Source organism: Patella vulgata, chromosome 4 (genome assembly GCF_932274485.2).
Source record: "Patella vulgata chromosome 4, xgPatVulg1.2, whole genome shotgun sequence".
NCBI lineage: Eukaryota > Metazoa > Mollusca > Gastropoda > Patellidae > Patella > Patella vulgata.
Genome location: NC_065882.2, coordinates 80,880,693 through 80,899,168, shown reverse-complemented (window position 1 = coordinate 80,899,168; position 18,476 = coordinate 80,880,693). Strand labels below are relative to the sequence as shown.

General features: G+C 37.3%; 1 protein-coding gene across 1 annotated transcript in view; it reads right to left on the bottom strand.

Annotated features, from left to right (window-relative positions):
- Positions 1-1,295: 1,295 nt before the first annotated feature.
- The window catches only part of LOC126818115 (transient receptor potential cation channel subfamily M member-like 2), a 39,682-nt gene continuing 22,501 nt past the window's right edge, over positions 1,296-18,476 (bottom strand). The window contains exons 10-22 of the mRNA XM_056100493.1: positions 17,206-17,411; positions 16,036-16,139; positions 14,974-15,108; positions 14,542-14,601; positions 12,977-13,136; positions 12,429-12,535; positions 11,387-11,487; positions 9,133-9,358; positions 8,150-8,233; positions 5,661-5,701; positions 4,527-4,623; positions 3,352-3,363; positions 1,296-1,304 (exon numbers count right to left, since the gene is read on the bottom strand). Coding sequence (XP_055956468.1) covers positions 1,296-1,304; positions 3,352-3,363; positions 4,527-4,623; positions 5,661-5,701; positions 8,150-8,233; positions 9,133-9,358; positions 11,387-11,487; positions 12,429-12,535; positions 12,977-13,136; positions 14,542-14,601; positions 14,974-15,108; positions 16,036-16,139; positions 17,206-17,411 — 1,342 coding nt within the window. The remainder of the gene's footprint in view (positions 1,305-3,351; positions 3,364-4,526; positions 4,624-5,660; positions 5,702-8,149; positions 8,234-9,132; positions 9,359-11,386; positions 11,488-12,428; positions 12,536-12,976; positions 13,137-14,541; positions 14,602-14,973; positions 15,109-16,035; positions 16,140-17,205; positions 17,412-18,476) is intronic.

Below are 18,476 nucleotides of genomic sequence, written 5' to 3'. Positions count from 1 at the left end.
ATTGGGTCAATTTGGGTATCAGTGCAAAATTACTAGGGGAGAATTTTGCCCAGGATGCTCCAAGACATTAGTATGCAGTGACCTAGACTACAAGAAGTCATGAATTAAAATAACCTGTTTCACCACTTACTGTTTCTTTCGAGTTTAAAACCTACGAACAGACAAAATGGTGAAAATTCTCAAAAAACAAAATGAAATTATGTTGGCTAAAATATCTAGGTGTTATTTGAGATATTTTCACTGTAACCCAGGTGTCATTTAATCTTGTATATTTACAACTATTTTCTTTCACATTCATTCAATATCAAATCTTTGTTGAAAAATTTGTAAAAATCATTTAAAATCACCCCAAATCATTTAATTTGTACTTGTGTCCAGTTTAAAGCTGACTGATTAATTTTGATAATGAATGTTCAATTTACAAGTATTAAATTTCCGAGACCACTTAATCATTACACATCAATAATCAATTGGGTTGTTTATTTTTTAACAGGGATCGAGATATTTAAACACTTGCAAATTGGACACTCATTTTCAAAATTGAACAGTCTGCTTTTAACGGGACACAAGTACAAATTAGATAATTTTTGGTGATTTTAAACAATTTTTATGAATTTTTAAACAAAGATTTGGTATTAAACGAATGTGAAAGAAATTAGTGCTAGATACACAAGATTAAATGATACCTGGGTTATAGTGTTGGCTATATCTTGTAAACTAAAATATTGTGAAAGTTGCATCTCTGAAAGAAATATCTGTCCAAAAACGTTTCAATTCCTTTCCTTATTTACAAAGATACAATAAATTTTGTCGACATCCGACCTCTTCTGCAGATGCTATAAAAAAGAGAGAGAGACAGGGTTTAACGTCCACTCGAGACAAATTAGGTCATTTCAGGACTAACATATGGTTTTTAATCTTATTTCCATAATTTTTGCTTGCGTGTAGGGGTCTTTAGCAGTGGAAGGAAACCAGAGGACCCAGAGAAAACCCACGAGGTTAGACAGGCAAACCTACTCCTTGTCACGTACAACCGGGTAATCGAAACCACGCCAGTTGACTCAATGACTGACCTTATGATTGATACAGCTCGCACGTGATAACCTTTTGTCGGCCATCCAGCCCCCCACTTATTATATACAGGAACACAGCCAATAATTTTTCCTTTTCAAATGAACGGGATTGAATATGCTATGGCATGGTCAATTCACTCTCATAAATCAACCCAATTTGATTGGATTATACAATCACGGGAGGGGAGGTTTACATAGGCCAAGCCTGATCCCCAATCCCATTCAGACATCCTGAATAAAAATATTGTTTAAAAAAATATAAAAAAATCAATCAAATAGGTTAAACAAAAGCAGACAGTTTTTTTATCGTGTGTGCAATCCGGAAAGAACACTGACAAAAAAAAAAGAACATGTTTTTTATTAATAGCGCACAAATTGATTTGAAATTTTTTACACAAAATTTGTAAAGCATAAAAATTAAGAAAGGAAGATATGAACTGTGAAATAAACTAGAGAGAGAAACAGGGTTTAAAAACTACATGACTGAAACTGGGTCATTTCTGGACTAACATATGGTACATTTTTATTTGAAAAATTTGCTTGCACATGGGTTTTTTGGGTAATTTTAAACGACTTTTAAACAATTTTTATGAATTTTTAAACAAAGATTTGATATCAGACAATCGAGAAAGAAATTAGTGGTAGATACACAAAATTAAATGATACCCAGGTAGCGGTGTTTGCTTTCTCTTGTAAACTTCAATGATACCCAGGTTAAAATACAATAATTGTTTTACATCGATCTGTGGATTTTATTTTCAAATGCTGTTCTTACAAAATGCTTTTTTTTTACTAAATGCTGTTCTTACTAAATGCTGTTCTTACAAAATGCTGTTTATTCAAAGTTTAATGAGCAAAATTGATGATTTGTTTGACATACTGGGCACCTTTACCTCAACAAATATTGTAACAACCCTTTCGCAGAAATAGAGTAACAGGGTTTAACACATACCAGGACATTTCGGGAGAAACATATGTTTCAATTTTATTTCAATAATTTGGTTTCGCACTAATAGGAAACAGGATGACGCACAAGGATAGACAGGCGACTGACCCTACTTCTAGTCAAGTACAAGCAGGGAATTGAAACCATACCACTTGACTCAATGACAGAACTCATAATCATTCGGCCATCCACCCCCTCCCCCTCCACTCAATGACAGATAACTCATGAATAAGAGAGAGAGAGAAATGGGGTTTAACGTCCACTCGACACAAACTATGTCATTTCGGGACTAATATATGGTTTAATTTTATTTCAATAATTCGCTTGCGTGTAGGGGTCTTTAGCAGTGGGAGGAAACTGGAGGACCCGGAGAAAACCCACAAGGTTGAACAGGCGACCCTACTACCTCTCACGTACAACCAGGGATTCGAAACCACGCCAGTTGACTCAATGACAGACCTTATGATACAGCACACACGTGCTAACCATTCGGCCATTCCAACCCCCCCTCTCATGAATAAACTCAATGATGAAATTAACATACCTGTCTCATTTCCTCGACGAATATGGTGACGACCCATCCACAGATAATTCCTTCGATAATGGTGAACTGTCGGTTAAAACTAATTAGAATATGATAACTGTACAAACATAAAAACACCAGGTACGTAAACTGAAACAAAAAAAATATATAAAATATCATTACAAATATATAAAAACACCAGGTACGTAAACTGAAACAAAACAAACATATAAAATATCATTACAAATATATAAAAACACCAGGTACGTAAACTGAAACAAAACAAACATATAAAATATCATTACAAATATATAAAAACACCAGGTACGTAAACTGAAACAAAACAAACATATAAAATATCATTACAAATATATAAAAACACCAGGTACGTAAACTGAAACAAAACAAATATATAAAATATCATTACAAATATATAAAAACACCAGGTACGTAAACTGAAACAAAACAAACATATAAAATATCATTACAAATATATAAAAACACCAGGTACGTAAACTGAAACAAAACAAACATATAAAATATCATTACAAATATATAAAAACACCAGGTATGTAAACTGAAACAAAACAAACATATAAAATATCATTACAAATATATAAAAACACCAGGTACGTAAACTGAAACAAAATAAATATATAAAATATCATTACAAATATATAAAAACACCAGGTACGTAAACTGAAACAAAACAAACATATAAAATATCATTACAAATATATAAAAACACCAGGTACGTAAACTGAAACAAAACAAACATATAAAATATCATTACAAATATATAAAAACACCAGGTACGTAAACTGAAACAAAACAAATATATAAAATATCATTACAAATTAAACATCGAAACAGAGAGAGAGAGAGAAAATGAAATGAAATGAAATGGGGTTTAACGTCCTACTGTTCTGCTCCTAACCTGGGCTAATGAAGACGGGCATACGCCATACAGTGTGCTATGACGGAAATTTTGCCCAGGCAGCGGCACTATCGCCTACTCTTATATCGAATTCCAACTGCCAAGGGATCTTTTACGTGCATTCCAATGTATACACGGGACCTCGGTTTTTCGTCTCATCCGAAGGACTAGACAGCTGTCCTTGTCAGGCCCTCTGTCCTGCATCACTGACGAGAGAGAGAGAGAAATGGGGTTTAACCTCCACTCGACACAAACTAGGTCATTTCGAGACTAACACATGGTTCAATTTCATTTCAATAATTCACTTGCGCGTAGGGTAGGGTCTTTAGCAGTGGGAGGAAACCGGAGGACCCAGAAAAAAACCCACGAGGTTGGACAGGCGAACCTATTCCTTGTTGCATACAACCGGGGAAGAATCAAAACCACACCAGTTGACTCAATGACAAGAGAGAGAGAGAGAAATGGGGTTTAACGTCCACTCGACACAAACTAGGTCATTTCGGGACTAACATATGGTTTAATTTTATTTCCATAATTCGCTTGCGCATAGGTGTCTTTAGCAGTGGGAGGAAACCGAAGGACCCGGAAAAAACCCACGAGGTTGGATAGGCGACTCTACTCCTTGTCACGTACAACCGAGGAATCGAAACCCCGCCAGTTGACTCAATGACAGGCCTTATGATACAGCGTGCACGTGCTATCCATTCGGCCATCCAACCACCAAAATGTGAGGGTATACATGAACTCTACATTATAAAAATAAAAAGAATATATGCGACCTGCTCCCACGAAACCAGGCGCTTGTCGCACAACTTCATTTTGTACTACGTTCACAAAAGCATAAACTATATGCCTTCTTTTTGCTATAAATGAGTCAAACTCAACTCCAGATGAAAAGAATTGTATTTTTGAAAAGCTTAGGCTGTGGACTATTCAAATATGCTGCCAGCTCTATTTTTATAAAAATGACCAAAAGTCTGGTTTCGTGGGAGCAGCTCACATGTGAGCGAACATAGAAAATAGAAATTAAATGAAAATCAAACTTACAACGTTGAGGTAAAATATAACGGCAGGAGCGAGGTAAAACTGTTTTAATTTCGAACAATTTCTTGCTCGTGCTTGATTCTGATTTCTCTTATCGTCTCTGTAAAATAAACACAATAGTTGATTAGTATATCTTAAGTGTTCATTTAGTAAGCCAGTCGTTTATTTTCCCTGCAATTTAGTACCTGTACATTTCTATAATTTTCTAGTTACCGGTAAGAAGACCTCACGCTTTCTCATAATTTAGTACCTGTACATTTCTATAACTTTCTAGGTACCAGTAAGAAGACCTCACGCTTTCTCATAATTTAGTACCTGTACATTTCTATAACTTTTTAGGTACCAGTAATAAGATCTCACCCTTTCTTATAATTTAGTACCAGTACATTTCTATAACTTTCTAGGTACCAGTAATAAGATCTCACCCTTTCTCATAATTTAGTACCTGTACATTTCTATAACTTTCTAGGTACCAGTAATAAGATCTCACCCTTTCTCATAATTTAGTACCTGCACATTTCTATAACTTCCTAGGTAACGGTAATAACACCTCATCCTTTGTCATGATTTGTAAATAAATGGAGAGAGAAATGGGGTTTAACGCCCACTCGTCACAAACTTTGTCATTTCAGTAACTCGCCTGCATGTAAGGGTATTTTTAGCAGTGGGAGGAAACCGGAGAACCCACGAGGTTGAACAGGCAACCCTACTAATTGTCACATACAAGCTCGGAAACAAAAGCCCTGCTTTTACAACTCGGTCTGATTAAAATACAGATCTTTATTTCGTTTCGTTTTTTTATACTTTCGATAGCCTACACTACATGAAGATCTGGCCGGTTGTAGCGATAGGTTGCATCAAAGGTCATATGAGCGGCTTTTGACCCTATGACATCAGACATTTGATTAACCAATCAGCATTGATGTTCTTAGTGGATTACCCACAGTTCCATGCAAAACATGCCTAAAGCTTGTCGTAACAGACCGTTTCATTGGCTAATCTCTCACACCATGCAGAACACTTCAATGATAACAACTCTTCCAGATCCTAGTGTAGTAAAGACAAGTAAAAAGAAATTTTGAACTATAAAAAACGAAATGAAATAGGATCTGTGTTTGAAAATAAACGATAACTTACATCTGACTTACACTTGGATCATATTCAGTATCACCAATCTTCTACAAGTAAACATGATTTATTTTATTCGTAACTTGTTTTTTTATCAATTCTGTAATCTTGTTAACCACAAATAATATTGATCAAACTTAAACATAGGTTGGCAGGCAATAAACATATATATCCCCACCAGTAGAATTGATGGTCAACTTTTAAACTCTCATGTACATGTTGAGCATATATAAGGTTTCGCGAAATGAAATGATATGGGGTTTAACGTCCTAATGTTTTGCTCCTACTGGCCTAATGAAGCAGGACATACGCCATACAGTTACCTGAGTGAAATGTTGCCCAGGAAGCGGCATTATGGCCTACTCTTATATCGAATTTCAATTGTCAAGGGATCTATTACATGCACGGTAATGTATCGCGGGTCCTCAGTTTTTCGTCACATCCGGACGACTAGACAGCTGTATAAGGTTTCACAACTAATAATTCTGATATGTTTTGTTTTTTTTAGAAGTAGTCAAAAAAATCCTAGCAAGTTTGATATAAAAATCTCAAAAACCCTGACCTGTGTATAAGATTTGTGGACGGACAGAGAGAGTCGAAATAGACAAAGACAGAGCATTGCATACAGTTTTCAGTTTTGAATAATTAATGTGATTTCATTATAATAGACTGAATAAAAACGAAATGAAATGAAATGGGGTTTAACATCCTTCTGTTCTGCTCCGACTTGGCTAATGAAGACAGTCATACGCCATACAATGTACTATAAGGGAAATTTTGCCCGGACAGCGGCACTATCGCCTACTCTTATATCAAATTCTAACTGTCAAGGGATCTTTTACGTACATGCCCATGTGTACACGGGACCTTGGCTTTTCGTCCCATCTGAACGACTAGACAGCTGTTCTTGTCAGGCCCTCTTTCCCGCATCACTGACAAGGGCGAACCACGCAGGAAAATCTGGATGAACTTTCTCGGGCAATGCAGGGATCGAACACCCGACCTCCAGGCTAGCAAGCCAGCGTCTTACCCAAGACTGAATAGAAACGAAATGAAATGAGGTTTAACGTCCTACTATTCTAATCCGACTGGGATACTGAAGACTGGCATACCCTATACAGTGTGCTATGTAGGATGCTGAACCAACAGGCAGGCCGTCGACAATATCTGACCACATTCCAATGTGGGCATATATAAAAAATTAAGTGCTCTTTATGTGTACACCAATATGTTACGGGACCTCTGTTTTTTGCTCCATTCGAACGACTATACATTGTCCCTTGCCAAGCCCTTTGTCCTGCACCACTGACAAGGGGGAAATATGCTGGAAAATCCTGATGAACTTTCAAAACTGGGGTCGAAGCCCGGACATGCTAGCCAAAGTCCTATTCACTGAGTGACCATGGCTCCTTAGATCGAATACAGTTTCAATACTTTTTTTATGACTGTAGATGAGTGACTTATAATAATAATAATCATTTTTTTTTTTTTTTTTTTTTTTTGTATAGCGCTGAGTGCTCCAGCTAACAGCTAACAGCTGTATAGCGCTTTTCACAATTAAAATATTACATATAATATAAAACTAATAGTTCTAAAACATTAAAATGTCAACATGTTCATAGTTTAAAAGCACGTTTAAAAAGTTTGGTTTTAAGATTTTTTTTAAAAACAGCAACGTTAGTAGAGTCTTTTACATGTCTAGGTAATTCATTCCACACGTTAGCAGAGGCGTAAACAAAAGCCCGTTCACCAGTTTTAGTTTTTACTGTAGGAACATGAAGTAAGTTTTTATCAGCAGAGCGTAGGTTCCTGCTTGGTTTATACGGGGTTAAAAGTTCATTAAGATATTGTGGGGAACAGTTATTATTTAGACAATTAAAAGTTAAAAGACCGATCTTAAAATTAATTCGTTGATAAACTGGTAGCCAATGAAGATTTTGGAGTACTGGAGTAATGTGTTCAGATTGTTTAGTTAGAGAAACGATACGTGCAGCTTTGTTCTGAATTTTCTGGAGTCTGTTTATATCTGATGCTGGTAATTGGTATAGAAGCGAATTGCAGTAATCTAGTTTGGAGAGAACGAAAGCGTTAGTTAACATTTTAGCGATATTTGACGTTATAAATGGTCGAAGTTTACCAATGTCGTAAAGATCTTTACTCTAAACCCCACCAATTGAGTCTCAAGAATTCAATATGAAAGAGAGACTAACATATGGTTCGATTTTATTTCAATAATTCGCTTGCTCGTAGGGGTCTACAGCAGTGGGAGGAAAACTCACGAGGTTGAACAGGCAACCCTACTCCTTGTCACGGACAACCGGGGAATCGAAAACCACGCCAGTTGACTCAGGCCGTATGATACTGCGCGCACGCGCTAACCATTCGGCCATCCAACCCCCCAGTTCAAGATGAACGAAACTAGTTACTACAAATTGGGATAACTGGATGAATCGCTCATCTTTATCTACTCATGTATAATAACGATTAAAATCACAAACCATTTCTGAATTATGTCGGTTTTCATCATCTTTAAACTTGACGAGAAAAAATATCAATGGAAATAAAACAATGCTGGGTAAAATCTGAAATAAACAAAAAAAATTCAAACATGTAAACAATATCCTCAGTTTGTAAAATAATCTTTTATTTAAATATAAATATTTCATTGATAGAAATAGTCAGGATACTTAGGTCTTTTATAAATAATTTGGGTGTTTTTAAATAATTTTGGTAGTGGTGATTTTTTTTATATATAATTGTGTTGTTTTTATATAATTTGGAAGTTTCTAAATTTGAAAGTTTCTAAAAAATTTCGTGTATTTATATAAGTTTGGTGTTTTTAATCAATTTGTTCTTTTTAAATACTTTTGTTGTTTTTAATTTAAATAATTTTATTGTTTTTAATAATTTTGTAGTTTTTAAATAATTTTGCTGTTTTTAATCCGCAGTTTCAAATTTGATTACCGTATACTATACCATCAAAAATATGTTCGATAAATAAGCCTGTAAAACATCCTACTGTTCTGCTCCGAACAGGGCTAATGAAGACGGGAATACGCCATACAGTGTGCTATGAGGGAAATTTTCCTTGAACAGCAACACTACGGCCTACTCTTATCGAATTCCAACTGTCAAGGGATCTTTTCCATGCACGCCAATGTGTACAGGGGATCTCGGTTTTCCGTCCCATCCGAAGGACTAGACAGCTTTCCTTGTCAGGCCCTCCGTCTTGCATCACTGACAAGGGGGAACCACGCCAGAAAATCTGGATGAACTTTCTCGGCCAATGCAGGGATCAAACACCCGACTTCAGGCTAGCAAGCCAGCACCTTACCCACTTAGCCACCGTGATCCCCTTCATTTCAAGTCAGGTACAAATTCAGGCTTTACCAGGTAGATTCCCTCACACGCCTATCATTTTCATTGCCGCTGTTATGATTTACGTCTGCGTTATTATCAATAAATTAAATAAAATACCTACCCTGAGTATACTATTATGTGACGATAATTTTCCCATCCAAATAGAATTGAGTAATGTCTGGCAGGCCGTCTGAGATATAAACCTTTTATTGTCCGATTGTACGGCCATTAAAACACACGTCGTCTCTCCCCAGTTCGGTAATTCTCGTATCAATAAATCCTGCGCCTTATTCTCATCTTTCTCATAACAAGAATTTAACACACCAATGGCAAGATTTTCAAATTCACTGGAAAAAAAAAAAAAAATAGGGTTCAGACCTGTCTCTCACAGATTGCATAAAAGAAAAATGAAATGAAATGAGGTTTACTGTCCTGCTCCAAACTCGGCCAATGAAGACGGGCATACGCCATACAGTGTTCTATGAGGGAAATTTTGCCCAGACAGCGGCACTACGTCCTACTCTTATATCGAATTTCAACTGTCAAGGGATCTTTTATATACACGCCAATGTGTACACAGGACCTCGCTGGAAAATCTGGAATAACTTTTTCGGCCAATGCAGGGATTGAACACCTGACCTCCCAGCTAGCGAGCCAGCGTCATACCCTTTTAGCGAACGTGACCCCCTTGTAAAAAGAAGACATTTTGATGAACACTCATATCATTTCCAGTTTATTTACAATAAAATCTCCTCCCACCTCTTCAACCATGACTTTTAAGCAGCGTTTACTGATAAAAAAAAAAACATACAACTGTCAGATGCAACGGTTCCATCCGACCAACTCATCAGACAAATGGTCAGATGGACAGCTTGTTGTAGGGATTGGACCAGTTCTATTCTCATCCGACCAACTGATGTAACAGCCAATCAAATTGCGTTACATTAGACAATGTCATACGATGTATGATGTTAATATCTGACTTGGCATCAAGAAAAAATGTCGTTTTCTATCACTTCAAGTGCTCTGATGTCTTTTAAAATGGATCTAAACCTATCCGCGACTGAATAAGAATATCGAATAACTCTGTATACAAAGCATGGACTTTGTGTAAACTGCGGCATCAAAACTACACGACGATGGGGATTAAAAGTGTCACCTTGGGGTCTATTGGTGCCATTTTATTCAGTTACTAAGAAGGAACAAATGTGGCCATACAACGGATAAAACCATTGTATACTTTAAAGGACCTAAGTCAATAACTCAAAATCCTCCAAAATCTTCGACATCGAAAACACGAATAATTGGTCAATTTAAATCAACATTGATGATGTAAACTTACTGGGAAAAGATGAGCTTCTGATATCCGATATTTAAGATAAAATAATTTTTTTAACATTGGTACACGAATCGTGTACCATAATGCGCTTCAGCCCCAGTTGTATTGAAAGACTCGAGGGACGAGGCTAGACACATTGCACCAAATCAAATCGAGTTATGTAGACTAGAATAACTAGACGCTAGAAATTTGCACTCGATTGAGATTGCTGACTTATTTCGCCGAACATAACTGATTTGAAATTGCACCAAATCAAATGGAGTTATGTAGACTAGAATAACTAGACGCTAGAAATTTGCACTCGATTGAGATTGTTGACTTATTTCGCCGAACATAACTGATTTGAAATTGGAGTAAAAACGGAAACCATTAAATGTAAATCAGTTTATATACATTCATATTACAGTATTATATGCGTTGCGACCCACTTTTGTGAATTTCTAGGTCCCACATGTTAGCGATTTAGCTCCTTTAAACAGTTGTTCGATATGGATTGGTTTGTACGGATTGGTTTGTATCGTGTAAATGCCACTTTACTTTTGTCTTTATATCACTATTTTTAAAATAACAAAGTTTTTACGCTTTTAGTACTTGGAAAATGTAAATAATGACGACCTCAGCTCCTTGAAGCAGACGTGAGAGACAAGTGTTATATTAATACAGACCAAAACAGTCTGAAACTGATGTTTCCTAGACTGTCTCAACTACATGTATTAGGAACATTTGTTAGTTCATGCATGCGCCACTGTTATGCATGTGACAAGGTGGTTGGGACAGTCTAAGGAGTCCTTTTTTGGAGCTAAGGGGTTAAAAAAACAGAGTCTGTAAAATAACATTCTGCAAAATAACAGTGTCTGTAAAATAACAGAGTCAGCAAAAAAACAGCCTGTAAAATAACAGTCTGCAAAATAACAGAGTCTGCAAAATAACAGAGCCTGTAAAATAACAGAGAGTCTAAGCCAGTTTGACCCTACACTCCTACCCCTTTATGTGTTCAAATGATGTAAGGCACAATAAAGAAAAGAATCCAACTTACTCAGCATTTTGTTGTAGAATCTGAGATATTTCTGTGTCCACTGATATCATCTTTAAACCTTTATACAAACCATTGGCAAATAAAGCAGCTGCAATCGGTTCCTACGGAGATAAAACATGATCATTAATATTTATACATGTAACAGAGAGAGAGAGAAATGGGGTTTAACGTCCACTCAACACAAACTAGGTCATTTTGGGACTAACATATGGTTTAATTTTATTTCAATAATTCCCGTGCGCGGTGCATAGGGGTATTTAGCAGTGGGAGGAAACCGGAGGACCCGGAGAAAACCCACGCGAGGTTGGACAGGCGACTATACTCCTTGTCATGTACAACTGGGGAATCGTAACCCCTCCCACTGCTAAAGATGCGCAAGCTAATTATTGAAATAAAATTGAACAATGTGTTAGTCCCGAAATGACCTAGTTTGTGTAGAATGGATGTTAAACCTCATCTCTCTCTCTCTCTCTCTCTCTCTCTCTCTCTCTCTCTGTTGATAATTTTACAGTCTGGTATCCTATTGTCTTGAGGTGTAGGACATTGTCCAGTCATTCGGAAGGGACAACAAAGGGTTATTTGATGTGTATGTTCACATCAAAGCATCAACCAATCAAATTGCGTATATCTGCTTAGCATAAGTAGCAAATGCTTGTCGTCAAACTTAGTCAAGGGATTCCCTTAATAAACACCTACATCAAGTTTAAATGTGTCTCAAAAAGTGTGACGGACGGATGGACAGACCCATTTTAATAGTGCCCTGATTTCTTCGAAAGGAGGGGGATAATAAAATGTCAGGTAAGATTAGAATCAGTATTTTCCAGTCTGTAGAGGAAATAAAATAAAATGTCAGGTAAAATCATTTTTATCAGGCGCTGATCTGTATTTTGTATTGATTTTATTGATTTAAAACCAGGTAACAATTCATTTGTGATTAATAACATTATTACGTGCGAGGTAGAGGAATTCAAATAAAATGTCAGGTAAAATAAATAGCATGCCTCTAAATGAATTAAAATAAAATAAAAACTTGTTTACATACATCTAATTCCACCCAGAATAATTTGGCCATTTCCTGTCTGTTCATCAGAATACTCCAGATAAATAAATCCTGTATGGGATGATCCAATTTCCTCTGAACACCTGAACCTGAAAATATACCATTATAGTTTATGTCTGGGATTATTCAGAGACTAACATATGGTTATTTTGAGACTAACATATAGTTGAGACTAACATGTGGTTACTTTGTGCTTAACAACTGGTTATTTTGAGACTAACATGTGGTTATTTTGAGATTAACATATAGTTGAGACTAACATGTGGTTACTTTGTGTCTAACATATAGTTGAGACTAACATATGGTTATTTTGTGTCTAACATCTGGTTGAGACTAACATATGGTTATTTTGTTTTGTATTTTTATGTATACAATTATTTTTAGATGTTAGTGGTACCTGGATACTGCTTGAAGACACCCAACGATGTCTGAAGTGCAGTAGCTCTAGTGTGTATACATGCGTGAAAACCAATCATGTCTGTAGCTCTACATCCATCAGTATATTCTCATGTTATTTTCAACCAACTTACCCACTGCATGTGGTATATCTGATGCACTGGTTACAGCCTCACTCACGTCACTCTTGTTGTCATGGTGATACGGCGGTCTATTATAATATGGTACAAAATAATCTCCCAGCAGATCTTGTAGAAGGCCATTTACATGTAGAAATGTTATGGTTTGCAATTTCTGAAAATAAAGACACCATATTATAATATCAATTGATTGCTGGTCCCAGTGAAAGGACATCTTGGAACTAAAATATGGTTCAATTTTATACTAGAGGATTTTTAGCTGTGGGAGAAAACCGGAACACCTGGAGAAAACCAATGAGGTTGGGCAGGCGACTACTTCTTGTCATGTACCAGTGTGAGCCTTAACACAAGGCCACTTAATTCAATGAGAGAGAGAGAGAGAGAGAGAGAGAGAGAGAAAGAGAGATGGGGTTTAAGGTCTACTTGTCACAAACTAGATCATTTCGGGGACTAACATGGTTTAAATTTATTCCATTAATTGCTTGTGCTTAGGGGTCTTTAGCAGTAGGAGGAAACTGAAGGACCCATGAGGTTAGACAAGCGACCCTACTCCTTGTCATGTACAACCAGTGGACTGACACCATGCCACTTGACTCAATGACAGACCTTATGATCCAACGTGCACCGGTTAACCATTCAGCCACTCAACCCCCACTCAATGACAGGCATTCGACCAATCAACATCCCGATTATTGGCTTCAACACAACATGGTCATTTATCTAACAAAATGCTTTTAATAAGCTATTTAACAGACGTGAACCTAACAATATAGACACCTCAATTGAAATAATCCTTTTAGGTACAAAATTAACATAATATTAAGAGACAAGTAACATAATTAACATAATTAACATAATATTACAAGACAAGTAACACAATTAACATAATATTACAAGACAAGTAACATAATTAACATAATATTACAAGACGAGTAACATAATTAACATAATATTACAAGACAAGTAACACAATTAACATAATATTATGAGACAAGTAACACAATTAACATAATATTATGAGACGAGTAACATAATTAACATAACATTACAAGACGAGTTACAAGACGAGTAACACAATTAACATAATATTACAAGACAAGTAACATAATTAACATAATATTAAGAGACAAGTAACACAATTAACACTATATTATGAGACGAGTAACACAATTAACTAAATACTCTTAGACAAGTAAATCAAATGGGGTTTAACATCCTACTGTTCTACTCAGACTGGGCTAATGAAGACGGCATATGCCATACAGTGTGCTATGAGGGAAATTTTGCCTGGACAGCGGCACTACAGCCTACTCTTACAAAATGTCATGGGTTCTTTTAAATGCACGCCAACGTGTAGATGGGACCTTGATTTTTCGGGCCATCCGAATGACTATATGTTGTCATTTGTCAGGCTCCCTGCACCACTGACAAGGGGGTACCATGCTGGAAAATCCAGATGGACTTAGACAAGTAACAAAACTAAAAAAATACTCTTAGACAAGTAACAAAATCAAAACAAAAACATCAACGATGTCCGTACAGAAATACATATATCTTACCTGTCCCTTTTGAGAGGCTTTTTGACGAAGGAGGTTACGTAAAATACAATTTTCTGGAATCTGAAGAAAAAAAAATTGTTGCGTTTAATAATATTAGCTAGGTTATCAAATTAACGTAAACAGCTTGAAATTGAATTCACATATCTTTCGAAAATGAGTAGCACCAGTTCATATGGTGGGACAGGTGATTCTACTCTGTGTCACGTACAAATGTGGGCTCGAATCCACGCCACTTGACTCATCGACAGATCTAAAGCGTACTCGTTAAACCATACGACCACCCCCGCCTTCTTAATCAAGACTACCCCAACTGCTTGAATATTCCAATAAAACCTATTTCATTGTTTCGACCACCCCCACCTCCTTAGTCAAGATTACCCCAACTGCTCGACTATCCCAGCCTCCAATAATGACAGACAATATTCAACTCACCGTATCATACAGGGTAAGCAGTCTATCCCGAGTTAAAAACTGTTTCAAGTTGACACCATGATCTATAAACAGATCAACGAAACTAACACGATCTCTCTGTATCGCGGTCAACATTTTCTCCGGTAATCTTAAATTCTGAAGGAAAAAAAACAAAACAACATATCAAATTAATTTATATAATGTTTCAATGACTAAATGAAACTTGGGATACATGAAAGAGAAATGGGGTTTAATGTCCAGTCGAAACAATCTAGGTCATGTCGGGACTAACATATGGTTTGTTTGCACATAAGAAATCCTACAAGGTTGGGAAAGCAACCCTACTCCTTGTCATGTACAACTAGGGAATCAACCTTTGCATGCATGCAGGGGGTTTTTGCAGTGGGAGGAAACTGGAGGACAAGAAGAAATCCTACAAGGTTGGGCCGGCAACCCTACTCCTTGTCACATACAACTGGGGAATCAACCGTTGCATGCAGGGTCGCCTGTCCAACCTCATGGGTTTTCTCCAGGTCCCCCAGTTTCCTCCCACTGCTAAAGAACTCTATGTGTAAGCGAATTATTGAAATAAAATTAAATCATATTTTAGTCAAAAAAACAATTTCTCTCTCTCTCTCTTATAAACATTTTAATAATTGAAAGAGAGAGAGAGAGAGTGAGAGAGAGAGAGATATAGAGAGAGAGAGAGAGAGAGAGAGAGAGATGGGGTTTAACATCCACTCGACACAAACTAGGTCATTTCGGGACTAACATATGGTTTAATTTTATTTCAATAAGTCGCTTGCGCATAGGGGTCTTTAGCAGTGGGAGGAAACCGGAGGACCCGGAGAAAACCCACGAGGTTGGACAGGCGACCCTACTCCTTGCCACGTACAACCGGGGATTTGAAACCACGCCAGTCGACTCAATGACAGACTTTATGATACAACGCGCGCACTCTAACCATTCAGCCATCCAACCCCCCTTTAATAATTGAAACTTGGGATATACATACAGGACTGTGAAATACTATTATTGTTTATTTTCTCATAGAAAATTGTAATAAATCTAACTATACTTTACCTTTTTATCCAAATTGTCGTCACCTAATATTTCTTTTTTAGCGACTTCCATTTTATCCCAGACTAAAGCTAGTTCCAGTTGGTCCATAACATCATTACGATTATCTACATAATAGAATACGACAAAGATTTAAGATTGGTCAAAAGAGGTCATGGTATAGTCTGGAGGCTCATCAAATGGGCACAAAACCAAACCCAACTTTTCAATAGTAAAATTTTGCGTAGAATACGATGCCGAGTGGTAATAAGTCCGTCGTTAGGGTATCATTCACTTTCAGTGCAAATGACCTCATTTGACCTCTGACCCAAATATCACGAAAAGGCCCCAACGGCAGACTGATTACCACTCAGCATCATATTTTGTGAAAAATTTTACTATTGAAAAGTTGGGTTTGGTTTTGTGCCCATTTGATGCCCCCCCCCCCCCCCCTGCACTGAGCCTCCGGTCTAGTAGGAAATAGGGTTTTTAAGCTCTCAAATAGCGGGGGTCACGGTGGCTAAGTGGGTAAGGCACTGGCTCGCTAGCCTGGAGGTCGGGTGTTCGATCCCTGCATTGGCCGAGAAAGTTCATCCAGATTTTCAGGCGTGGTTCCCCCTTGTCAGTGATGCAGGATGGAGGGCCTGAAAAGGACAGCTGTCTAGTTGTTCGAATGGGACGAAAAACTGAGGTCGCGTGTATACATTGGCATACATGTAAAAGATCCCTTGGCAATTGGAATTCAATATAAGAGTAGGCCATAGTGCCGCTGCCCGGGCAAAATTTTCCTCATAGCACACTGTATGGTGTATGCCCGTCTTCATTAGCCCAGTCGGAGCAGAACAGTAGGACGTTAAACCTCATTTCATTTCATTTCTTTATCAATGGAAGGCAAACATAGAAAACCCACAACGTTCGACCAGAAGCATGGGACGAAACTCTCATCATTTGCATCAATGATCCAGGGATTTTAAATATTGGCATTAGACTAGCAAACGTACATCAGGTCACATACAAGTATCGAAACAAACTCTTGTCACTTGCACAGATGATCCAGTCATTTTAAATATTGCCGTTAACCTAGCAAACGTACATCTTGTCACATACAAGCATGGGGTAAGACTCTTGTCACTTGCATAGATGATCAGATATTTTGAATATTTCAAGCCAGGAATTTCGACTGGTAATCCTTACCTTTCAATAAAGCTTTCAAGATGGCCATATCAACATCATTTGTAGAATTACGTGAATCCAATTCAAATACAGTCAGTAAGTCTTTACTCTGAATAATTTCTTTAATAATTTCCATGTATTCTGATTTCGATATGGTGTTTCCGTAATTTTGTTCCATCAATTTAAATAATTCATCCTGCAAGTTGGCATCGATCCCCATCACAGTGCTAAAATATTGAAACAATTTATTTAACTCATATATAGGGAAATAGAGGGTCGCACTCTACTTAAAGCATGCAGTGTTCTCACAACAACTAGCCATTCAACCACGGTCCCATGTACACATTCTCGTGCACGTAAAGATCCCTTGACAGTTGGAATTCAATATAAGAGTAGGCCATAGTGGCCCTGTCCGGGCAAAATTTCCCTAATAGTACACATGGCGTATGCCCATCTTCATTAGCCCAGTTTGGAGCAGAACAGTAGGACATTATACCCCATTTCATTTCATTACTAGCCGTTCAATTAACACATACCAAGCAGACAGTCTGCAGGTTTGTGACATGTTTGCACTGTGTGCACCAAATGTTGGGGGGGGGGGGGGGGCAGGGAATCTAAAAATTTTCTAGTAAAAATGTGCATCTCTTCTTTCCACATAACAAATATGCCATGCTTTTATTAGAAATAACTACCCTATAAATATTTTGGTGGGAATGTATCTTTAATAGAATGTCATAAATATAAATTGTTTGAGTGGCATTTAGTAACTGAATGACAATAACACACAAGTTTATTTCTGGGGACATTTCATCAAGGGTTCTCTCGTCATTGTCAAGCAAATCTCCAGAAATAAACTTTTGAAGTAACTTGTTAGGCGTATAATTGTGTAATGTGTTATTATAAATATACATTAACATATTTAATCTGACAATGAAACAATACAAAATGAAATGAAATGAAATGAAATGAAATGGGGTTTAACGTCCTACTGTTCTGCTCCTAACTTGGGCTAATGAAGACGGGCATACGCCATACAGTGTGCTATGAGGGAAATTTTGCCCGGACAGCGGCACTGCGGCCTACTCTTATATCGAATTCCAACTGCCAAGGGATCTTTTATGTGCACGCCAATGTGTACACAGGACCTCGGTTTTTCGTCCCATCCGAATGACTAGACAGCTTTCCTTGTCAGTCCCTCCGTCCTGCATCACTGACAAGGGAGAACCACGCCGGAAAATCTGGATGAACTTTCTCGGCCAATGCAGGGATCGAACACCCGACCTCCAGGCTAG